This window comes from Dermochelys coriacea, chromosome 5 (genome assembly GCF_009764565.3).
Source record: "Dermochelys coriacea isolate rDerCor1 chromosome 5, rDerCor1.pri.v4, whole genome shotgun sequence".
Lineage (NCBI taxonomy): Eukaryota > Metazoa > Chordata > Testudines > Dermochelyidae > Dermochelys > Dermochelys coriacea.
The window spans coordinates 120,529,641-120,554,168 of record NC_050072.1 but is presented as its reverse complement, the minus strand read 5'-3'; the positions used below and the strand labels follow the sequence as shown (position 1 = coordinate 120,554,168).

At 42.5% G+C, this 24,528-nt stretch overlaps 3 protein-coding genes across 4 annotated transcripts; 2 read left to right on the top strand and 1 right to left on the bottom strand.

Moving 5' to 3' along the window:
* The first annotated feature begins 353 nt into the window (after nucleotides 1–353).
* NDUFB6 (NADH:ubiquinone oxidoreductase subunit B6) lies at nucleotides 354–3,470 on the top strand. Its single transcript, XM_038402517.2, has 4 exons — nucleotides 354–600; nucleotides 909–1,001; nucleotides 2,862–2,906; nucleotides 3,314–3,470. Exons 1-4 carry the CDS (start codon nucleotides 421–423, stop codon nucleotides 3,380–3,382), a joined length of 387 nt encoding a protein of 128 aa, XP_038258445.1. The 5' UTR covers nucleotides 354–420; the 3' UTR covers nucleotides 3,383–3,470.
* A 549-nt stretch (nucleotides 3,471–4,019) lies between these two features.
* SMIM27 (small integral membrane protein 27) lies at nucleotides 4,020–5,937 on the bottom strand. Its single transcript, XM_038402518.2, has 2 exons — nucleotides 5,867–5,937; nucleotides 4,020–5,035 (listed from the first exon to the last, which is right to left on the bottom strand). Exons 1-2 carry the CDS (start codon nucleotides 5,909–5,911, stop codon nucleotides 4,925–4,927), a joined length of 156 nt encoding a protein of 51 aa, XP_038258446.1. The 5' UTR covers nucleotides 5,912–5,937; the 3' UTR covers nucleotides 4,020–4,924.
* A 148-nt stretch (nucleotides 5,938–6,085) lies between these two features.
* Nucleotides 6,086–15,003, top strand: TOPORS (TOP1 binding arginine/serine rich protein, E3 ubiquitin ligase). Of its 2 annotated transcripts, none has more exons than XM_038402514.2 (2): nucleotides 6,086–6,448; nucleotides 11,431–15,003. In XM_038402514.2, exons 1-2 carry the CDS (start codon nucleotides 6,086–6,088, stop codon nucleotides 14,464–14,466), a joined length of 3,399 nt encoding a protein of 1,132 aa, XP_038258442.1. In that variant the 3' UTR covers nucleotides 14,467–15,003. The 2 variants fall into 2 exon arrangements, with proteins under 2 accessions (XP_038258442.1, XP_038258443.1); XM_038402515.2 differs by lacking the exon at nucleotides 6,086–6,448 and adding an exon at nucleotides 6,715–6,834.
* Nucleotides 15,004–24,528: the final 9,525 nt, after the last annotated feature.

Below are 24,528 nucleotides of genomic sequence, written 5' to 3'. Positions count from 1 at the left end.
TTGGCAACCCTACAGCACCAGTCTGTGGCCCCCTTCCCCCCCCCTTCAGCTCCACTAGACCAAGCCCGGCCTGGCCTGCGCTCCGCTATGGGCATGCGCACGCAACGGCGCCTTTGCGGATTCGGCCTCCCACCAGCGAGGCAGGCAACAGGGGCCGCTCTGCGCATGTGCCTCAGCTCGGGCAGTAGATGCGGCCTCCCACCAGCAGGGGGCGGACGACAGTTTATCCCTTCCGGATGATGAACAACACAAGAGAGCGGAAGCACTGAGTCGCTGCTTCCGGCGGGGGTGAAGCGCATAGACGGCTCGTCTCCCCGAGCAAGAGGGAGCGTGCGTGCGTGGTGACGGCATCCGAGCGCGCCGCTTGCGGGGTGTCCTGTCCTCGAGAAGGTCGCGTTTCCGGCGCTGGGCCGTCTCGGGATGGCTGGCTACACCCCCGACGAGAAGCTGCGGCTGCAGCAGCTGCGCGTCCTGCGGCGCCGCTGGCTCAAGGACCAGGAGCTGAGTCCGCGCGAGCCCGTCTTGTCCCCGACGAAACTCGGGCCAGTGACCAGCTTCTGGGAGCGTTTCCTGCAGCCGGGCTCCTTCTGGCGACTGCAGGTCAGCGAGGCCCGGCTCCCCTTCCCCAGAGGGGTCCTCCCACCCTACTCTGCTGAGGGGTTCCCACCCTGGGGCAGCCTTGACCCAGAGGGGTCCCCTAGCCCCCATTCCGACCCTGCTGCGGGGTTCTCCTGTGAATAAATAAGCCCAGAGATAACACCTCTCAAGCCAGCACTTTTGAATGCTAAATTCGCTTAAAAATTACTAGATATTTAAAAACAAAGCTGGTATTAAAGGTTGAAGTGGGGACTTGCATATAGTAAAACTAAGGGAAAATAACATGAAATCTCATTTACTTTTGTTTCCAGACTTTCAAGCTGTACAAAGCTAGTGTATTTACTGTAACTTGGATACTTATTCCTGCCTGGGTTATTCACTACTATGTCAAATACCATGTAATGGTAAGTATAGAAACCTGCATGTTGTATTTGGGTGCAGAAGGTATATGCTTGACCCTACAAATACCATTTACTTCCCTGCCCTGTAAACGCTTCCATTTTTTTCTCCTTAAAACCCCCCATACTTCAAAAAACACACCACCTGTGATCTACCATGAAGTCAAAAGTTAAGGGTGACTGCATCTGAGAATTATTTTGCTTTATTTTTTGTCTGGGTACACTTTTTAGTGGTGTTGAAAAGGTTTCACTTGCAGGACTATAAAACTATTCGGTGCTTCTGCTTTTCCACTTCAATAGACAAGTGTCATTTGTTGGCATACTTGATCTTGAAGTATGCAAAGAAACAAATTTCTGTACTACTTGAGATGAACAAAACTGTTTTCTGTTTCTTGCTGCTTAATAACTGTTGATAAGGCTTGCATTTTTTCTTTAAAAAACCAAAACAACCTACTTCAGTCCATTCAGTTGGTTGTTTCTTGACATAGTCTTCATCTATAGGCCCATGGAGCAATTATATGCACTGGGATTAAGCACTGAACATTCTCATCACCTGCCTGCAGTATTGATTCTACAGTTAAAATAAGAGAAAACACCTCATGAAGTAGCCTTGGGTTAAAGAATTTTTGGGCTCTGTATACTTGGGAAATTGGCCCCCCTCCAGCTGTGGTAAATTAGCCAGTAAAGCTCCCCCCACCCCACACAACTCCCTGAATGCTCCTCACATCCCCCATATATGCCAGCCATCATCCCCTAGCCTCAACAGACATGCCAGTAGCTCTGACATACATCCCGTTTACTGTGGTCCCACAAGCCACAGCCTGCAACATCCCCCACTCAGCTGCAACGTTCTGGCTCCCATCAGTTTATAACTTGATCTACTCCCTCTGTCAATATCCAGTGACAGATGATTTCACTGAGTACCTGTGCCTCCCTTTAGTCACTAATGACTCCATTCATTGTCTTTCCCTTTTGGCTTTTAGACAGTTCTGTAACGTATGTCCTCTTACATATAATCAGAATATCAAGGTTATTCATTTCTCCTTTAACTTTTCTAGAATAGTTAGGCTTGGTTTTCAGTCTTGGAAAGCTAATATTTTTAGTATCAGAAAACTTGGAAACGCTTATGTAAATATTTCAAAGTGGCAAGAGAGAATGGAAAAATCCATTAAGTTGCATTTAGTTTTTTCTGGGGGAAACCAGGTTTTTCACAACCCACATACTGAGAGCTACATGTTGTAATGAATGTTTGCTGAGTAGCCCCCTTATGTTTGGATAATTTTATGTTGCTTCCTCTATATGTTTGGCAAGGTTAGTTCAAACTGCATAAGTCTTGATGATTAAGAGGTTGATTTATGTTTGTAGCTTATTTGTTACCCTGGTCTTGCTTCCTTTACTAGTCACTGACGGAACAAAGCTCACTGCTTTCCTGAAGTGAGCTGTAGCTCACGAAAGCTTATGCTCTAATAAATTTGTTAGTCTCTAAGGTGCCACAAGTACTCCTTTTCTTTTTGCGTATACAGACTAACACGGCTGCTACTCTGAAACCTGCTTTCCTGAAGAAGTAATAACACTATCACTGAGCCACGATTCAGTGAACACTCTTATTAGGCTATTGCCTGTGGCTCTTTACCCTGGGAGAGCCTTTTCATTTATAAAGTATTTTGAAGACTTCTCCTGTTTTGAGGTGTTTTTTATTCTCTATATTTCTTAGTTTAAAACCAGAGTAACCTAGTGGGGAGAAGCTGGGGCTGCTTAATATTAATTGTAATCAATGCTTCACCTTTTTGGCAATCTGGAAAACAGCTTTTTCTAATCAGCCATCTTTCAAAAAGCTTATCCTGACTAATCTGTTTTTTATTGCAGAAAATGCCATATGGTGTTATTGAAGTGAAGCCCAAAGTATTCCCAGTGAGTTCATTAAAATTAATATTTTCTTGTAACATGTCGGCCTCATAGATAAAGAAAACAAATGGGAAGGGAGAGGTGGGTGTGTGAGGGCAACAGTGGTACAGGGAATAAAATTAAAATAACTATTCAGTACTTTAGGCCCTTGGTATAAAGAAATGTTAAATGCTGACTAAGAAAAACAATGTGATATAGACCTTTAGAAGCATCAGTATTTTCTTCAGAATGGATGATATTCCCTTGAAAGCTTGTTTCATCAACAGAAGATGGTCCAATTGAAAGATATTGCCTCACTCATATTGGCGCTCTTATAAAAATAATAGTACTTTTATGCACTTGCATATTATAGATTTTAGACAGTAATGTGACGCATGACAAAATATTCACCATAATCTTTTTGATTTCATTAGGGTGACAGAATTCTAGAGACAGGAGAAATAATCCCACCAATGGAAGAAGAGCCTACTGGTCATCACTGAAGGTTATAAACTCTAGCTTTGTTCCTATAAAAATGTGTTTAAATATCTCCAGATATGTATATAAAACAATAAAGTCGCTTTCAGGAGACTCTCATGTTATCTTATTTCCTTCTAGGTATAACAGAAATAGCAAACACCGTCTCCAGACCTTTCTTTAGTGCAGAGGATAAATGGCTAGTTAAGGAAGTTACTAGCATAGTAACAAACTGTTCATGATTGACTGTATGAAGTGGACTCTAGAAGTAGGCTTTCAGTCCAATGTACTAGTAGTAATACAATTTTCCTGTCTTAATAGGCAACAGATTATCTGCATTTTATCCATTGTAGCAACCAATTATGTATCTCTACTCATGTAATTGTATTTAACCAAACAGGAAGATACAGCAAAAAAACAAATCAGCTCAGGAGGTAATGCACAAGTGCAGTAAAATTTAGAAAGGATTTTGGAAAGTAACCATCCCACTTAAGTCAGATATTATTGAGAAATAATTTGAATAAGGTATTATTTTACATAGCCTCTTTGTTTCATTCACTGTGGAAATTCTACCTGAACTATGAACACTCAAGCAATATTGTAAAGTTTATAAACTACAAAATCTTACAGATCATGTTGCAAAAAAGAATTGTATGAGAAGAGTTTGGTAAAACATCATAGCTTTAATTGTATGAATCAACAGCAAAATAAGATGAGTAAACAGAAATAAACTGTGACAAATAGTGATTCGTACTCACATTTCTATGAATACATGTTCCTTTCAGGAACTAACCCTATTTCAAATACTCAGTCCACTTCATTGACGAGCAGTATTCCAAAATTCCTCAGCCACCCTGGACCTGACTATTCCTGAAGGTCAGCACACCATATCACTAGAAGATGATATGTCACTGTACCATATGTGACTAGCACGTTACTAGGCGTAGCCAAGATGCCAGACACATCTGCAGACCTCTAAACGCAACTCGTTTGAGGCTGCTGCAGTTACACTTGCTTAATCCATCAATGAAAAACTTTACCACAATCAAATTTAAGAGGAAAGAGTTGCTATGGATAAGTTGTTACTGACAATGGCTGAATAAAACCATTTTGAGGGCCAAATACTACTAATATGAACTGAAGGAAAATGTTGAATCACCCTTAGTGTTACTTACTGCCATACTGCTGGACTTAAACATGTGTACCATATTTTAAACATTACAAAATCTTTAGCAAAGACATTGTCTGTAAAGAAGACGACATTCTGCAAACCAACTGAACATACACTTGGTGTACAATTCTTCCTTGGCTGCTTCTTAGTCTGGTGCTCATTTTTTGTTTGTTTGTTAAGAAAACTCAGTGTCACACAACATGCATTGCTTGTATTTCAGTTGATCCTTTTAATTGTGCAGGAAGCTTGATTTTTTTTTTTCCTTGAAGCCTTCTGCCACTGTTAAACTTAAATTTTGTGGTCAGGTCACAACTTAAACTGTTAATCTGGAAATCTTTTCCGTCCTCAAATTTGGTTTTACATGTGTTCAGGTTTGAAAATCCAGCTGCAGTTTCCTTTAAAAATTCAACATTTGATCGGGGTAGTCCTTCTCAAGTTGCCACCGAGCTGCTATTGTTGTTGCATAAATAACATATCCCCATGAAAGTAATACAATGGTGAGAAGAATCTGTTAGAAGAAAATATATAATGTTGGGAAAGGTAGGTAGTGTGCATTACCAATATAAATGTTTACCTCTATTGAATATTGGTCTGATATTTAAACTATTTGCAAAACGGTCATCGTTTACCATCCCTGGCCTAAAAGTTTGAGGTGTCCAACCGAGACATGAATGAAATACTGATTATATAGGTTTCAGAGTAGCAGCTGTGTTAGTCTGTATTCGCAAAAAGAAAAGGAGGCCTTGTGGCACCTTTAGAGACTAACAAATTTATTAGAGCATAAGCTTTTGTGAGCTACAGCTCACTTCATCGGATGCATTTGGCAGAAATGCATCCGATGAAGTGAGCTGTAGCTCAGGAAGCTTATGCTCTAATAAATTTGTTAGTCTCTAAGGTGCCACAAGTCCTCCTTTTCTTTTTGATTATAGAGGGTAAAGGTGGGGACAAGATTGGTATAGCACCGGCGTTAGCATGGTCTTTTCTGGCTCTGAGCCCTGGCCTTCAGTGCTTCAAAGGAGGGCAGGATCTCTGGCTTCCTCGGCCCTGGACCCAAAGGCTTGATGGAAGTAGGTTCAACGCACGCTGCAGGGGCTAACGGCGCCCCGGGGTTGTCCCGTAGGAGGCGGGTCCCCAAGGGCCGGTCGAAGGGAAGAAGCGTCCGTGCGGTGGCTGCGCCCTCTCCCCGCCCGGCCAGCGACCGCACGGAGCCGAGAGCGGGGGCTTTGCGGCCCCCTCCTAAGGGAGCAGAGCGGGCTCGCTCCGCACTGGGGAGGGGAGGGTGAGGCGCGTCCCTCCCCCGCGAGGTGGGGTCGGCCCCGCTCCGTGCGCTGGCACCTACCAGCGCGTAAAGCCAGTCCCGGGCGCGGCGGCCCAGCGCCGCCATGGTGCGGGCTGGGGGCGGCGCGTGCGTGGGGCCTGGCAAGGGGAGACCCCCGCGGAGACAGGGCTAGGCGGGCGCGCGCTCCGAGCCGCCATCTTTGGTGGGGCCTGGAAGCGCGAAGCCAGCGGCGCGAGCGGGTTGTGAAGCATCTCGGGGCGATGCCCGCCCGGAGTCAAGATGGCGGCCCGGAGCGGTCACGTAGCCGGCGTTCCGCCCGCTTGGAGGCTGCGTGGGGGGCGTTGCCGGAAGCCGTGGAGTTCCGACCAAGTCCCTTCCGGTCCCAGCAGCCCTTGCGGGGCGTCTCGTTGTGGAGCGGGCGGCTGGTCGCTCTGCGGGGCCGGCCGCAGGCAGGCGGCCTCCATGGCTGACCCACTGAGTTACCTCACAGAGCGGGGGCGACGCCGCCGCCTTCGTCACGGGGGAGAAGAGCCGCGCGCGGGCCCCGCCCCCTGCCGCCGCCGCCGCCAGAGACTCAAAGCGGCGGACGCGGGGAAGCCCCGCGGGGAGGGCGAACCGCCCGCCCCGGACAGCGGCGCCGCTGTGAGTGAGCGGGCCGGGCCGGGCGGCTGGACTTGGGAGCGGGCCGCGCCCTTGGCGGGGGAAGGCCTCCCTTCCTTCTGCTCACGCCGGGGCCGGGCGGGCGGGCGGGAGGGAAACGGCGGAGTGGGGGGCTGGGACTGAGAGCAGCGGGTGCGTGGGGAGTCGGGGCCGGGCGGGCAGGTCTGTGAGGCGGGAGGCTGCCTGGGTAGAGGCGGTGTCCTGCCCAGCCCTGTCGGGAATCTGTTTTTTAGGCTGGTTCAGGAAATGCTCCGCTCCTCCCTTCCCCCCCCCCCCCTCCTCCCCCATCGGGGTCGGATTTTGCACCTTCCTGCGAGGTACAGGTAAGGAGCCAGTCACGGAGTGCTGGGTGCCTTGTGATTCCGCAGGTGAGTTGTCAGGAGCCCCTCCCCCCAGCTCATGAGCTCCCCATTCCCTAAACTCTTGCAGGGACGAGAGTTGGGGCAGGAGCTCGGGAGACTGAGCAAAGAGTACTCTGGCAACCCTGCCCGGCACTCCTGGCCCAGCTGGATTGTGCCTGATGTGTGCTAGATCTGTGTGTAGAGAGAGTGAACTTGCAGGCACTTTCCAGCCCCCTGCTACTCAGTGCTTTTCTTAATGTTAGGAGGCTGAGCCGGTATGCCAGACGAGTTGAACTGTTCCCATTAGGGCTACATGGAGAGTTTGACAGTAAGGTACAGGGTGAGTTACCGGTTGTCTTCAAGTAGGCTTCCTATCGAGAGCAATAGAGTGCCCATCACCTTCGCTTTTCAAAACGGGTCAAATAACCGTTCTAAATAGAAACACTAAGCCCAACCGTACATGACCACAGTGAGACTAATCAAGTCAGTTGTCCAGGATTTCATATTTCTCATTCACTTAAAGCCTGAAAATTTAGCAGGCCACACTCTAGTCCTTAATAGAACAAGGATAGACAAAATAGAAATACTTTGAATTTGAAATTCTCGGGCTGGGAGAGATGCTTCAGTGTTCAGAAATGAAGTTGATGCACACAGCTTTGTATACACTTTGATTCTCAGCTTGTCTTGTTCAAAAAAAAGTATCAATTCTTAATGTTTTTATAGTACATCTGTTCACATGTTTGCAACAGTTGAATTGTATACAAATTGCTACACATAACATGTTCAAGCTATGGTCAGAAAACCCAGGAAGTGAGCTGTGGCTCACAAAAGCTTATGCTCAAATACATTCGTTAGTCTGTAAGGTGCCACAAGTACTCCTTTTCTTTTTGCGAATACAGACTAACACGGCTGCTACTCTGAAAATTATTACAATGGTATCTTCATACTTAACAGTTCTGCCAGGGCTTTGGAGAGGAGCCCGGAGCTGGAGCTGCAGGTTTTTGCCTGGAGCTGGAGCGGAGCCGGAGCACAGCTCCAAAGCCCGGAGTTCTGCTGCCTTGGTCCTGTAATCATATTTGCTGAATTAGTGACTGACAGACACTACAGTTTACTCTGAGCGTTGCTGAGTCTGTACAGCTGTGGATAAATAATTTAGATTATATGTTGTCTCGTGTATCAATTGAGTTGTTAACTGAGTTCTTGTCCAATTATATTACAGGTGTAGTTGGTAGAACCATCTATAATTATGCATGCCTGACACATCATTTTTTAATTTATTTTTTTTCCCTGCTTATCACATTGCCAAATGTCAATTATTTGGGCTGAAATAATTTCAGCAAATAATGGTTCAGCTGTTTCTGAGAACAAGATTGAGAAGACTTATTTTGCCCACATTAATACAAATCTTTCTATTTTGTTGAGACGCTCTAGTGCCTCCACGCTTTGAAATTTGGCAAGGGGATTGCCCTGCTTTTAGGTGTGGACCTGTTTCTGTTTCTGGGGAGAGAATGGGAAGGCTCAAATATGGACAAGTTATAAGCCCTTGAAAAATCTCTGTTCACACATGATCAGTAGAGACCTATGAGTTTGGCAACTAAATACTGAAACTGAAGATTGTTTGAAATACGCATACTGCAGTCAGGGCCACAGGGGCTGAGTAGGACTTCACTTGCAATTGCTACTGCTGGCTGTTGCAGCACCAGGCACTGAGAGCAGGAAGACTGTATCTCCTGTGCTGTCAATGCTCCCCCTGCTTGTGTCTAGGAATTTGGAGGAAGAGCAGCTTGACTCAAATGTGATGGGTTTGAAGAACCTGACCTGAGTAGGCAGAGAGTAGTAGGGTTGCCAAGCCCCTCCCAGTTTGGCCAGGAGGCTCCTGGAATTGGGCTTGATCTCCTGGAGACCACTGAAGCCAATCTGGGAGATTTTAGATGGTTAAAAGTTTGCAGTGCAGCGGGGCTAAGGCAGGCTACCTACCTGCCCTGACTCCGCGGCAGTCTTGGAAGAGGGCAGTATGTTGCGGCTCTTAGGTGGAAGTGTGGCTAAGGGGTCTCCGTGTGCTGCCCCCACCCCGAGCCCCGACTCTGCACCTCCCATTGGCTGGGAACGGGGAACCATGGCTAATGGGAGCTGTGGGGGCGGTGTCTTCAGGCGGAGGCAGTGTGCAGAGCTGCTGCCAGACATACCACTGCTTCCAGGAGCCAACTGAGGTAAGTGCCACCCGCCTGGAGCCCTCACCCTCTCCTGCACCCAAACCCCTGCCCCAGGCTTAGCCCAGAGCCCCCTCCCACACTCCAAACCCCTTGGCCCTACCTCCCATCCCAGAGCCTGCACCCCAACCTCCTGCCCCATCCTGGTGAAAGTGAATGAGGGTGGAGGAGGGAGAGGTACTGGAGCGAGGCCTTGGAGAAGAGGCGGGACGGGGCATGGCCTTGGAGAAAGGTCAGGAGGCGGGGCAAAGCTGTTTGGGTTTGTGTGAATAGACAGTTGGCAACCCTAGGGAGAAGGTGTAGATTGGGTTAAGGAGCCTCAGGGTATGGTGAGTGGGAGGCTGGCTCTGTTTGGGCTAGCAGACTGTTTGGGGAAGGGTGGCAACTGAGGTAGGGTACGGGGTTGAGGGCAGTGGGGTGGATAGTGGGAACTATCTGGGCAAGCAGCCAGGGTGTAGATTGAAACAGACTAGGTAAGGAAATTGGAACAAGGAGCTGGTGTGAGACGAGGCAATTTAGACTGAGATCAAATGAGGATCCAGAAGTTAGTTGGAGGGGACGGGGAATTTGGACTGGTAATTAAAGACTGTATCAAAATGCATGTGCACAAAGGGGCTAAATTAATTCAGGCGTTTCCTAACTTTTGAGTGCTTGGCTTTGCAACCTTAAAATTATTTTAACATATTTTGTGTGTGTGTGTAGTATTATCTACATAAATAATACACTTTTGTTAGATCACAATTACTGGTGGTGGTATAGAGACCAAAAATAATAATAGAATTAATAGGATGATCAGCTTGATCAGACACCAGAGAATTAACCACTTTTTAAAAAATGCAAAAAATACACCGTTGTATGAAGTCTAACAACTATGAAAAACATATTGATCTTTTGTGGAACTAGCCAACTGATTATACCTCCCTAGTATAGAAAAGATCAACAACTATAATTATTTATCCTTTGCACTAAAATGTTATAATAATAATTTTAAAAATAAAAGCCTGTACCCAAAACAGGAAGCTTGGGAGGGTAGCAGCATCTCAGAATTCCTAGAGCTTATGTATGAAATTGTCTGCTTGGTTGGTGATGTGAGTGTATTGGCAAAGGTTGTTCTAGGAAGCCTGCAACCATTAAATGGGTCTTAAAAAAAAAAAAAACCCCTCAAACACCAACACAGAGCTTTTTTAAAGGAAAGAGCTCTTAAATTCTTTGTTACTTTAAACAAATTTGCTATGTGTACACTTAATAGTTGGTAAGTCACAACCATTTAATGTACCTATTTAAAAGTAATTGCCCAAAATAAATATATGTTGATGTCAACAGAAATAATCTGTTGAATTGTGTCACATGATGTAAAAATCAAGTGCAGAAGTGTTGCCGAAACAGTGATCTCCTCTGGCTTCCCATAGAAGAATTTGAGGCATCTTAGAATGATCGGTGGCCAATCACAAAATTAAATGCTTCTCCATACTTTCCCACCACTTGTCCCATTCATTCAGATGCACCTTGGCCTGTGAACAATTGGCCAACAAAGTAGTGCTTGAGCAAAGCAATACTGGCTGTGAGTAAAACTGACTGGGGAGAATTCAATCCTAGTCAATTTCCCATAGCAGCATTATGCAAAAGAAAATTGATTTTGTCTGCATCAATCCCAGAAGTTGCTTTATAGGTGGAAGGACTGGAGAGGGAAACTGGCTGCTGACCTTGCAGAGGCTCCTGGAAAAGAATATGGAAAATAAAAAATAGACGCTTACAAGATGGGAAGAACAAACACTAAAATGAAAACAGGAGAAGTTGAAAGTCAGAAAGAATGGGAGTAACTCTAACATTAGAGATTTACATTTTTTCCAGTTATTGGGAATTGTGGCTCATCAAAGCTTAGAGATGAATAACCAAAATGTATATTTTGGTAATCCACCTAACAGATTATAGGATAGTAAACCAACTTGCTCTTGTGTATTGTTTTGGGACACAGATGGTGGGCTGCACTTAAAAATAAAGACTTTTGGACAATTCTCTGCCTAATAGGCTAGATTCTCAGATGGTGTAAATCAGGGTAGTTCCACTTCAGTGAAGAATCCCTGGTTTACATAACATGAGCGTCTGGTCCCATATAACTTTCCAGTTATTCCTTTGCTCTGTTTGCATTAGGATGTTATTTAACTACCAATATTTTCTAAATTTCTGTGGGGAGAGACTGCAGGGTGAGCTTAATAACTTAAGCAGTTACATGTCAATTTCTTCTGGCCTAATGGGTTAGCAGCGCCTGGTGCTGTTCATTCTTTATTTTCGACTCTCAGAAAAAACTGTTACAAGCTTAGTTGTTTGTTTGGTTCACTTTCATATCGCTTTTTTTGATCAGGAAAAGTTTAGCAAAGCTTTTATTGATATTTGCCTCACTTTTCTTTTGTAGAACATGACATCAACAACTGAGGAGTTTACGGTGGATAGCAGCTTTTCACCTAAAGCTGGCACAAGCAAGCTGCATCAGACAATGCCAACAGATACATCTCCAGACTCTAAATGTCCCATCTGCTTGGACAGATTTGACAATGTGGCCTACTTAGATCGTTGCTTGCATAGGTTCTGCTTTCGTTGTGTACAGGAATGGTCAAAAAACAAAGCTGAATGTCCACTCTGCAAACAGCCTTTCCATTCTATCTTCCATACAGTGAGAGCTGAAGATGATTTCAAGGAGTATGTACTCAGGCCTTTGCAGAATGGCTCTTTTGCTAGTCCTGATGGGCGGAGATTTCGTTACCGTACTACGTTAACAAGGGAACGTCATACATCAGCTTATCCTCGAAGGAGTTCCTCTTCTCGAAGAACACTGTCACCTCCAGATAATGGGATATTATTTGAAGGATTATCCGGTCAACCAGTAGGGCAAAGAGATGGAGGAATTCATCAGATGATTAGACGGCTTGCATCAAGGAGACAAGCTAGTGCAGAGGGTAGATCGCTGCGGCAAATTCAAGAACAAGATATAATTAATTTCCGAAGAGCTCTGTATCGTTCTGGTGTGCGTGTTAGAAATATTCAAGATGGTGGTCGTTATAGAGACATTTCAGCTGAGTTTTTCCGCATGAACCCCGCTTGTCTTCACAGATTAGTTCCATGGCTGAAGCGTGAGCTAACAGTCCTGTTTGGTGCCCATGGGTCTCTAGTCAATATTGTACAGCATATCATCATGAGTAATGTGACTAGATATGATTTGGAGAGTCAGGCCTTTTCTGATGACTTAAAGCCTTTTTTGCTGCATCGTACTAACCATTTTTTACATGAATTCATCAGCTTTGCCCGATGTCCTTTTAACATAGAGGCGTACGACCAGCATGCCAATTATGATTGTCCTGCTCCTTCATATGAAGAAGGAAGCCAGTCGGAATCATCAGTTATTACAATATCTCCAGATGAGACAGATTCCCAAGAACCAGATCATAATGCATCTACAACTAGTGTTGATCGGGCACCTTGGGATGATGAAACTCCAGGGCCATCGTATTCCAGCTCAGAGCAGGTTCATGTTGCCATGGCTTCTCCTTTGGATACTTCGGAAACTTCTGATGAAGAACCTAGTAGAAATGGAACTGAACTGCAAGGGCAGTTACAAGATAATGCAGCCCCAGATGGTGACACTGATTCTTCTTCAGACAACTGCGTCATTGTTGGGTATGTTAAGCCATTAGCTGAAAGAACACCAGAACTTGTTGAGCTGTCCTCAGACTCTGAGGAATCAGTTGATGATGGGAAAAGTGAGGATCTGAAGAAACCAGAGCCTATCCAGTTTCACGTTTTTAGCGTCAGTGATGCTAGTGGGTGCTCATCGCCATGCTCTCCTATATCTAAGGATGGTAAATATAGCAATAAAAGCAGCACCTCACCCTCACATAAGATGAAGTCAAAAAAGAATGAGAAAGATGCAACTAAAATAAAAGATTTGTCTACAAAGGACTCATTACAAAGTTCCTCTACAAGAAGGGATAGGGTGTGCTCTCCATGCAGCCACAGATTATCCAGGAGGAGGAGATCAAGGAGTTCAGAATCATATTCACAGCACTCTTGCAACAGAGACAGCCATGGCCAGAGAACCAGGAGGAAACATCATAGCAAAGAAAGGTTAAAAAGTAGACTATCAAGAAGCAGAGATAGTAGCAGACATAGGACCAAAAGAGACAAAAGGAGGTCAAAACCTCGAGACATAAGTTTATCTAGAAAAAGCCAGACAGTCTCTCTAAGTAGTGAGAGCACTATATCTAGAGATGTAAGCAGGTCAAGATCCCGGAGTAATGATCATAGCAGAAGAAGATCGAGGAGCAGAGACAGCGATCATTATTATGTAAGAGATAATTACCAAAGTAGATACCAGTGGGAATACACTTTTTACAGTAGAAACATGGACAGAGATGGCTATGAAACCTCATACAGGAGGAGAACTCAGGCCAGAGCTCATTATTCAAGGCAGTCGGCTAGTCCAGAGTACAGAATACAGTCTTTTTCTGAAAGGACAAATACTCGAAATCAGAGAGGTCACAATGAAAGCAGATATTACTATTATGAAAGACGCAGATCAAGGAGTCGATCCAGTAATAGATCTCGGACTACTTCTGATAGAATGCGATGTGAAAAGCCTGGTGGAAAAAGGAAATACAAAACTCGCCACTTGGAGAATGCACACAAGGAGAATGCAGCAAGCCCTTGTGAAGGGAAAGGAAGTGACCTCCAAAAGTCTTTGTCAAAATACAGTGGTTGCTACAAAAATCAGGACTGCCTTTTAGACAACCAAGCAAGTGTTGGGACTAGACATAAAAAGAGGAAAAAAAATACAAGAAGTCCAAGCGTAGAGATTATTTATGAAGGAAAAGCTAGTGACACAAACAGACATCATAAAAAGAAAAAGAAAAAGCACAAGAAGAAACACAAGAGACATACAAGTAACTCATCACATTCTTCTCCAGTTGTGATTACAATTGACAGTGATAGTGATAAGGAGACTGGAATACAAGAAAATACTGAGTGTGACAGTAGTATCTCTTGGACAACCACAACCCAGTTTAATGAGAGAGAAAATGAGACTCCATCCCCTGTCCTGGGAACAAGCGATTGTAAGGATGAGTACACAGTAGATGGTGAAAGTGGACTGTTGGACAAGGATTCCAATATTACTACCACTAGGGGAGACTTAGGTGATAACCCTGGAAAGGTAGATCGCCAATTTCAGGAAACATCAAATGAGCAAACTCTTACAGTGGCAGATGATAGTAGTGCATCTGACATGGGAACTCTACCGAGAAATGTTGAAACTATACAAACTCAATCATCCAGTCAGTTGCCTTTTTCCAGAGCATCATTTGTAGAGAATTCAGAGAGACCACCTTTGATATTAAGACTGCCAAAGAGACTTATTGACAGATCCTATTGGCTTGACTCCCCAGAAAAAAAGATGTAACAAGTTTTACACTGAACTGTTTTAAAATGATGAAATCCTGAAAACAAAACACCTGTGTGGGTTTGTGTATGTAAGACTGTTTAAAAAAAAGTGTCTGAGAAATGTGTAAAATCCTTGAATTTATGCACTTTTAAGTCCAAGAAAACAGAACATTGCTAATAGTTTAACTTAAAAAGTTTCTTTCAGAAGAAGTGTATAAACCTTTAGAAGTTATAATTTCGTAGAGCCATACTGTATTCACATTGTATAAAATATATCCATGGAATCTTTCAAAGTTGTTTTTAAAAAAAACAAAAAACAAAAAACTGAAGTCAGAAAATCTATTTTCTGATGGTTGCTCTTTTTATTTTACAAAAGAAAATGTATAATTCACAAAAATTCATATTTAATTCTGCCATCATTTTAATCTGCATGGTTTAGCTTGACCTCTGACAAAAAGGTGTCAATGCCTCTGTACAAACGTTGAACCAGACTGCCATTGAAGTAAACATGAATTCTGTAAGAGTCCCAATAAAGCAATAAGACATTTTTAAATCATATTTTGAACCCAGTGTAATATTTACTTTCCAGGCATATCATTTGTCTTTAAGTCTGGTATAACTTAAATCTGCACATGGAAAACCATTAGGAAGAAGTCTGGATCTGAGCTGTCCAGGTAAACTGACAAGTTTAGCAGACCAGATGCCTGTGCATCACCATATTTTTTCCCACATACCATCTTCAGTCTTTTAGGGTATGAACTGCAAAGAAAAACACTCCACACAGAGTCTCAGCTGACTTGGGCTCGGCTGTGGGGCTAAAAATAGCAGTGTATACATTAGGGCTCAGGCTGGCACCTGGGTTCGGAGATCTCCCACCCCCTGCCTCAACAGGTTTCAGCACCCGGGCTCTAGCCCAAGCTTGAACACCTATGCTGCAGTTTTTAGACCTGCAGCCTGAGCCCTGTGAGACTAAGTCAATTGACCTGGCCTCTGAGACCTGGTGCCCGCAGATCTTTTATTTCAGTGTAGGCACATACCCTAAGAGTAAGATCAAATCCAGTAATGTCTTTCTAGTTTTTTTGTTTTTTTTCTCCTTCTTCTGTACCTAAACTGCAGAATGCCAGAGGGCTATTTAACTGTATCATCACCTTTCTAAGATCAAAAGACAGTCTGCGTAAAGAATTGAAGACAGCTACTTGATGTCAAGCTTATTTTTTGTAGCCCCTGTCATTGTTTAAATGGGTTTCTGACATTATTGAGGTATAACAAGAAATAGAAGCCACGCTGCAGGCAGTTTAATTACTTAGAACAGTGGTTCAAAAATGTTTTGTGGTGACAATCCCTTTCACGCAGCAAGCCTCTGAGTGTGACCCCCTTATCAGTTAAAAACATTTTTGTATTTAACACTATTTTAAATCTTGTTTTAAATGAATTTACCTTTTCTCACGGCTTTTAAATTAAAACTAAAACACATTTTATCAAATTGTTATAACCAGAAAAGTTAGGTTTTTTTTTTAAATAGTTACTGTTTAATACTGGGAGGGAGGGCACGAAAAACTTTGTCAGTATCACTTTTCACAGCAGACTGAGGGCATGTCTACTACAAAACAAAGTTGACTTAAGTTATGTTGACATGCAGCCACTGCAGTAACTAAATCCGTTTTGTATGATCACACTAGCTCCTTCTGTCAGTGATGTGCGTCCTCATCAGGAGTGCTTGCACTGGCGGTCAGTGTATGGCACATACCCAGAGCCCTACCGGCTGGAACTGAGAGTCTGGAGCTCTGCCATGCACGGGAGCTGACAGCTTGCAACCCCCTCGTAATAATCTCGTGACCCTGTTTGAGAACCCCAGACTTAGAAATGTATATGTATTTCAAATAGCGGGGATCTTTTTCACTGATAAATGTTGAAAGTCTAAAGCCCAGTAGCTGTCACTGTGTGGAAGAACAATTGTTTTGTTTTTTTAAAAGTCCATTATTCTGTCTTCACAAAAGAAAAAAAAACTGCTACACTAAGCTGTAGCCTGGAAAAAAACAGTAAGGGAAGTAGACTTGTAAATTTATATCTCTCTCAGCTGATGAGTTTCTAAATTCTGTTATCCAGAAATTGCCTTTCAGTGTCTGAAACAATCTGTGTATGAAAGTTTTCTGTAAATTCCCATAGGTCAGATTTTATTTTGTTGTGTTTTGTGAAAAATGAGCCAATTTCATTGTAGTGAAATTGCTCCATTCATGAGGGTTTTTTTAATTTTTAACCTGTTTTTCCTGATTATTGTATTTCTCCTTTGTTGCTTTGTGAAACTTGCACATAAATGTGAGGGATTGACTGACAGTACACAAAGTGCCAACAAATTCACACAAAGTAAACAGTGTTTTCTTTTAGTTATAGTAATTTAGGTGCTGCCTGTAACAAGAGGTACAAACATTTCAGATGTAAATGTGATTAACGCTTTAAAAAAAAAAAGTCAAACTATAATGCAGTCTCACTATAAATTCAGATTCTGATTACTTTTTGGCAGCATTTTTTTTAGAAGTGACAGTACTCTTAATGACTTTTAGATCTAAAGTGATGGAATAATTCACTCTGCTTTGTCAATACCTCTGATTAAAAATGGTTTTAACTGCTTGTGATTGTAGCAGTGAAGGTTTTTAGCTAATAATTTGTCCTCATCACGGCTCCTAGGTGCATTGTACATGCTAAAAAAATTGAGTGCTGCTGACCTTCACCAGCTGTATTAAGTAGGTGAACTACTGCATTTTGCACTGACAGTGGTTCTGGTGATCTCATTAATCATCTGCATAAATCAGTGACAGGTGTGTATTTTAACTTATGGAGAAGGTGCCCAGAGCTTAGGAGGGGAGTGCCTATATGTATTTTATAAATCTGATGAAATTAAATGGTAGATTTATTTACTGCCGTAAGTTACATAGGGCTATAATGGGGAGTAAGATGCATTCCTCAGACAGCAGAGCTTAGGACATTAAAAAGCAAGACACAGCAGTAGTAAGGGAGGATTTTGAGAAGTCGGGTTATTTCTTTTTTTTTTTTAATGGTGAAGTTTACTGGAAGAAACAGACAGGATGAGCCAAAGGAGTGTATGATAGAGAGCAAGAGCTAAACAGTTCCAAGGATAAGGGCGGTAAACTCAGCCAAAAATAGGAGAGTAAGGGAAGGGGAGCAAGAAATAAGTACAGAGTTGTAGGTGAGGATGAGGTCAGGTTTTTGTGAGGATGAAGGGCTGGAGTTGGATGCAGTAGGAGAAGGAGGCTAATGAAGAGGGCAAGAAGGAAGCCGGGGAAGGAATAAGATGTCTGCAGCAATGGCATTTCAGTAGAGGGTCGGACTCCAGAAGCAGACTGAAACATCAGTGGGATTATATCTCTTACAGAGTAACTGTCATCTGGTGCACAAGTGCTAAGGTGCAAGGGGAATGCTTATTTCTAAGAGGATATTATTTAAATCCGGTCAATGCTATCATTACGTTTTCAGTTTTATTGAGAGATCTTATTGACTGCTATCCATGTATGGAAGACTAATTGAGTGCATAAACTAACATGAACCCTATTGATTTCTTTAATATCATTTGGCGTGAAGGACAAATGAATTGAAAATATCTTTGCTTATGAACGTTCTAAATGAACATAATTCAGATTTTTTTGAGTTAAGACAGAAATCTTGTATTTACAGCTCTGGAAATGCACACCCTCTTAAAAACGCATTTTTTGGGTTACCCAGTGGTGGTGGTACACAAGTGATCTTGTGGCTTACCTTGGTAATTATGTAAACAGAGAGACAAAGTGGGTGAGGTAATATCTCTTTCTGGACCAAATTCTGTTGGTGAGAGAGACCAGCTAGTCATTCTGAATGATCAGGAACAAATTATGGATTCTCTATTTATGGAATGTCACAAAGCCATGCTTCAAGATGAATAAAAGCAAGGATAAGACCATTTTTTTTTAACACATGGTATTTAAAAGACTACTTTCAGATAAGCTCCAAAATTCAGGTCGGGCATGTCTGTAGGGCATGGGGAAACAGTAATAGAAACATTTTAATGATTTTTTCAAAGAAAAGCTCAGTGAGAATAATTAATTGGATTTAAATATTTCAGTTGCCTGTTTAGGTTTCAGATATTCCACCATTTGGCCAGTGCTTGAGAACTAGAAAGTTAAAGGTGACTAGTCTAGGTGCATTTTCAGTGGCCCCTTGAAAATTCAACCTAGGGTGTAATTTATAGAATGTTTAATTTTTTGCAAATTGACTCTTTGCAGATCAATACTACCTTTGATGTAGGTCATATTCCTCCAAAAAGACTGACTACCCCTTACTGAACTTCAGCATTTGTATCTTCAGTATGTCTTCAATCTCCTTAATAGTTTCCAATAGCAGAGCGTTTAGGAAAAGTGTAATTGTATAAGTAGGTGGCACTCTGCCTTGTGAATCAGTACTGAACCAATGCACCATCATTGTGATTAGAGGCAATGTGCTGCTGGAAAGAGTGCATCTCACATGAGATGACATCAAACTGAAGTCCTGACCACTAAAAACCCTGCAGCTCATTTGGCAAGAGTGGGTATTACTCAGGGTTGAATTCTGGCATAGTATTTACTTTCTGCTGAAGGAGATGCATAACAATTTCAAAGATATCTGTAGACCCTTCTCTCATGCCCACTCCCATGTCTGCAGACATGACAACTCACAAGCTTCATAGTTTGGAGCCACTAGTTCAAGTAGGGAATGTCATCCCATCCTGTCTGTGGAACTTAAGTGATATCAAACACAAAGGGGTTCAGCAGAACACAGTCAAGGTAATAATCTTGGTCTACATTTTGGTGCCCTCTTTTGGTGCCTCATATTCAGAGAACTCATCCCTTTCTGATAATCAGGCTGCATGAAGGAGTCTGCAGATGAGCATCTAAAGGTTTCAGCACCCAAAATTGTTGGTGGCATATGAAAACTTAGGTCCCAATATCTGAAAATAATTTTTGTGTGTATGTGTGTGTGTATGTGTATGTGTGTGTGTGTATGTGTATATATATATAAAAATTAAATAAATCCTTTCATTATAATTTGACCATGTAAATTGGCAGATGAGGACTGACTGGCTTGCTTACTTTGGTGATGAGACTGGAAAGAGACTTTCACTTGTAGGTTGATGGTTCAAATTTTTGGATAGGTCTGTAGTCTTTGGCTCTGGGGCCGTCTCTCTTTTTGTGTTTGTATATCACCTAGCACATTGGTACAAATAATTCGTGGTAGTTATAGGTTTATGAAAGACTGTTGGCTGCTGTGAGCCTATATACAATTAGCTTGCTGGTCTGTTTTGTTCCATGAATATTTGTCCATGTCGGGACCACCACAATTGGCCCCAAATAGAAGCCTTGCTGAACGTTCAACAAAGACCAAGAACAGAATGGCCCATAAAGACTGAAGGATCCTGTTGCCAGGTCTGGGCTGGGTCACGGGCCATCTGCCTGGTTAGCAGGTCCCTTAATGGAGCAACAGGAGCAGTCTGTAGGTTCACAGTGGTAGTTTCGATCTGCATTTAGTTTGCTTTTTCTGCTCCAAAGAGAAAGATGGAATGAGAGAATTCACATCTCCTTCAGTCTCAAGGCCTGGAGAAGGGAGTGAGAGACTGACTCGTGGTGGCCCTCCTCAATGCCTGGGGGAGGAGATATTCTATGTCCCTTGCAGACCTGGTGGTAGTCTGTTAGTGCACCAATGAGTGAGAGCGTTTGGGGGGTGGGGAGGTGGGGGATTGAGTGAGGAAAGAAACATAGCATGTAATTACAGGAACAAGCTGTCTGAAAGATAAGTATGTGTGTGTGTTTATACACACATGCAAACACAACATTTTTCAAGTGAAATTGAGGCCTGAGCTTGCAGTACTACCCTGCATACCCTTCCCCACCTTTACAGTAGCCATTCCGTAGTAGGTGTGAGGCATGGTGATGGAGTGCTGTGTGGAAGCCACTGTCCCTGGAAAAACAGAGGATGGCAGTCTCCAGAGTTGTCAGTCTGTCACAGTTTGGTGGGTAGATCCATATGGCTGGATAAAAGAAACCAGACTGGTAAGTTTCCCTTTCTCATGCACAAGTGCAGTGGCAGGCTTCCGACATTGCAGCAGGATGTTTCTCACACACTTTAAAAGAGAGACAATATTTTAAATCATAGAAACGTGCTCTTCAAATTTGGATGAGTAAAACCATGGTTCCCCACCTCAAGCTTAAAGTTTTTACTTTAAAAGTACTTGCCAGTATCTGAGATTAAGCTGAAACTACGTATTTCAGTGTTCTGTAGTTTTAAGAAAATACCAGTGTACTACATCCATTGCTTGTGATTCCCATGCTGAATGTAAATTAACCTAGGACACCAAGAGACTAATTGAATGTAATGGTTATTACTTCCATTGGTCTTCATCAGAGATTTACAGTTATTTCCCACAGTACTTCTCCTTACTACAGTAGCTGGTGTAACTCTCCTAAGGAGTATGTCAGCACCAACCAGAGCTGGAGATGCTATGGGAGAACAAATCATTTTATCTTGTATTGGTTTCTATCTGGTATGTATTGTACTGTACTCTGTGTTTTTTAATTTTTAGAAATGTTTTCCTTCATTATTGCAAAATTCATTTTCAATGCATCTTGAATTCCCCATCTATTCAGTAGCATCTGATGAGTAAAAACAAATTGGACTTTAATATTTTGTCATAAATAAAAATCAGAGTGTTTGTAATTGTCATATCCCAGGTATAAGTTAGCCAATGTCACCTGCCTTTTATAATGCATGTGGATTGTGCAGTTAAGTGACAATTCTGAAGAACTGCAGATGGTGTCATTTCCTTCTGATGTTGAACCATGAGCTTTAATAGAATAAGGAAAGCAGTGTTTTCCCTAAAGTTTTTCTGTCTCTCCTTCACTGTAAGGCTTCTCAGAACCTCTACCATCCCACTCCTGCCTGGCTTCCTATTAGCTTTTAAGGAAACAGTACATGCCTCCTTATACTTGTGGTTTAGGTCATAGTGGTCTGTAATGTAATTGGAAGGGGATACAGCACTTTAAATATATTTATTTAAGGCTTGTCTACACACAGTTTTTGTACTGATTTGACTACAGTAGAACCTCAGAGGTACGAACACCTCAGGAATGGAGGTTGTTCCTAACTCTGAACAAAATGTTATGGATTCTTTCGAAAGTTTACAACTGAACATTGACTTAATACAGCTTTGAAACTTTACTATGGAGAAGCAAAATGCTGCTTTCCCTTTATTTTTTAGTAGTTTAACAGAGCACTGTGCTGTATTTGCTCTGTTGTTGCCTCAGTGTGTACTTCTGGTTCCAAATGAGGTGTGTGGTTGACTGGTCAGTTCGTAACTCTGAGGTTCTACTGTATTAGAAACTTTAGCTCATTACCCTTGTGCATGTGCATTATGATAGTCTTTAATTACATGACCACATTATCTTTTCCAAAGAACCCCTGCCTTATTAGGGAACAGGGTGGGGAGAGTGGAATTAAAGTTGTGTGAGCAACCTGCCAAGTGCTTGATGATGCTTGTGTATCCTTGTGTGCACTCTAGCCTCCAAAAGGCTTTACTAGCATACTACAGCCAAGGCCTGACCACGTGCTTCTGGAAGAAGGATGGTATTGGCGTGAAGGACTGGAAGTTGGGACTCTTGGGTCCAATTCCCACCTTTGCAGGTTCCTAGCTTCAGGGCTGCCTGATTAAATACAACATTAGGAAAATATGCTCAGATCGTCTAATGCAGCGGTTCTCAAACTGTGGGTCAGGACCTCAAAGTGTGGGTTGTGACCCCATTTTAATTAGGTCGCTAGGGCTGATGTTAGACTCACCGGGGCCTGGGGCTGAGGTCGAAGCCTGAGCCCTGCTGGCCTGCACTGAAGCCAAAGCCTGTGGGCTTCAGCCTGTGGCGGTGGGGCTCAGTCTAGCCCCACTACCTGCCTTGGGAGGCGGGGCTCTGCCCCCATCCCCGCCCAGGGTCATATAGCAGTTTTTGTTGTCAGAGAAGGGGGTTGCGGTACAACGAAGTTTGAGAACCACTGCTCTAATGCTATGGAAATGCAAAGCAGTGTTTTGTGTTTGGATGCATGCACAAAATCCAATTGCTAAGGGGAGCTGCCTCTCCACCTCCCTTCCACAGCCTCAACTCTTCAGCAATAAGGTGGGTTTTTTTGTTGTTTTGTTTTTTGTTTTTTAAATCTTGCTTTACTAACCTTCAGTTAACAGGACCTCGTGGGTTTCTGCTTTTAAGTGCTTCAGCAGGCAGCAGCCCTTATAGGACTCTTCCAGTGCTATTTACTAAGCATGTTCTAACTGGAAGCACTAACATCAGTGAGATGGCTCACATACTTTAAGTTAGTCACGTGCATAAGTACTCTCTGGAATCGGGGTTTTAAGGCTGAAAAATTACAGGGTTTTTTTATTCTCCTTTTTTCTTTCTTTTTGGTTCAATAGGTATTTAATTCAAATCATGATTACAATTGGTTGCCACTTTATATAAAATTATTGATAAGTAACGAATAACTGATAAATACATAAATAGGAACAATAAATAAAGAATATACTGACATAAATATCCTGTTACAAATATTGTAAAATGATTGAAAATATTTTCACAGTGCACAGATAGAATAGTAACAGCTTTTAAAATCCCACTGCATCTCATTTTAAATAATGTATAAAATATTACTTGATTTTAGTTAGTACCTCTAAAACCTTGCCATTTCCCTTCAGGGACACTCAAGGCTTGAAGACCTATTGGGGCCACCTGAAATGTCTCTTTGTTCTGACAGAGGAAAATTATGCACATCTTTTTTGTTTGACGGTTTTTCCAGTTCACATTTGTTATACTGTGTTTAAGCTGCCTGTTACAGCTCAGAGATGAGATTTGATCAGAGAAGAGTTGAACCACAGAAATATATACCAAAACATAATGTCAACAATGTTTAAGGTCTAACCCTTCCTTAATTTTCTTGCAACTTTTTTGCAACGATACCCTTCATTTTGCAATTCAAACTTTGAGTAAATCAACAGAGTATTATCACATAAATTGTAATATGGGCAGTTGGAATTTCATTATGGAGTGAGTGTATTGCATGATACCAAGTCAAGCATTATGGAGTCTTAGAAGTCACTGTGGGAAGGATCAGTAGAGAGGAGGGAATCCACTGCACCGTACAATTTCATCCAACTGTTTTAACCTCTGTAGTCGTTTCATCCTCAGTTGGAATGAAATAAGATTTGGTTGAAACACAAAGGGAAGAATAAATTTTCCATTGTATTAATGTCAATAAATTAAATTAAAATATTTCTTTACACCTCATAATCTCACATGTCCTACGCTATGGTCATATTTTTTATAAATGTCTCCAGGAAACTTCTTATCATATTCCACAGCTTGAGGACAGATGAATAAATAGCAACCATGATCATAATAGAAACACATTACATATGTAGAAGTCAGAGTACTTTGGGGGTGGAGGGGAAGTATTGTTGTTTGATCAGCAAAGTACTGGTGAGGTGGCTAAGGGTTCCAAATATATGTACATTTTTGCATGGCAGCATGGAGGAAGTAAATGTGGGAGGAAAGGGTTAGACCTCCCAAAAATATTGGCAAATATCAACTTTAACCATTTCCTCCAGTTTAGAAGGTACATTTAAAATGTAGACAGCACAAACCATCGGTATCTTCCTTCTGTGAAATCGTAGGAGAGAGAGGGCTCTGAGAAAACGAAACCTTAACTCTCATTGTTTATTTCCAGGTCTTAATCTACATACTATAGCTGAGGAATAGATGCAGTTGGAAGGTGTGAATATCATGTCCTGTTGATCACTCCAAGTAGCTGACACTAGTGAAAAATTGAGACTAATTCATAAAACAGAATGAGCAATTCGTATAGTAACACAGGCTAGAGAGGTACCTACATGGATGACTGATTTACAATGGGGTCAGTAGGAGGCTGTGCAGAGAAGTCATATTGTGTATTTTTTTTACCAAGTGTGTCCCTGGGATGAAAGAATTCAAATAATTTTTTAAAAATCAAATTCAGTGTTCACCAA

Excerpts from the sequence above, each read along its gene's own strand:
- NDUFB6 (XM_038402517.2), top strand. The coding sequence starts at position 421 with ATGGCTGGCTACACCCCCGACGAGAAGCTGCGGCTGCAGCAGCTGCGC. Across the intron at positions 601-908 it reads GCTCCTTCTGGCGACTGCAG|ACTTTCAAGCTGTACAAAGC; the intron begins GTCAGCGAGGCC and ends TTTTGTTTCCAG. Across the intron at positions 1,002-2,861 it reads ATGTCAAATACCATGTAATG|AAAATGCCATATGGTGTTAT; the intron begins GTAAGTATAGAA and ends TTTTTATTGCAG.
- SMIM27 (XM_038402518.2), bottom strand. The coding sequence starts at position 5,911 with ATGGCGGCGCTGGGCCGCCGCGCCCGGGACTGGCTTTACGCGCTG. Across the intron at positions 5,036-5,866 it reads GGGACTGGCTTTACGCGCTG|ATTCTTCTCACCATTGTATT; the intron begins GTAGGTGCCAGC and ends TTCTTCTAACAG.
- TOPORS (XM_038402514.2), top strand. The coding sequence starts at position 6,086 with ATGGCGGCCCGGAGCGGTCACGTAGCCGGCGTTCCGCCCGCTTGGAGG. Across the intron at positions 6,449-11,430 it reads CCCCGGACAGCGGCGCCGCT|AACATGACATCAACAACTGA; the intron begins GTGAGTGAGCGG and ends TTTCTTTTGTAG.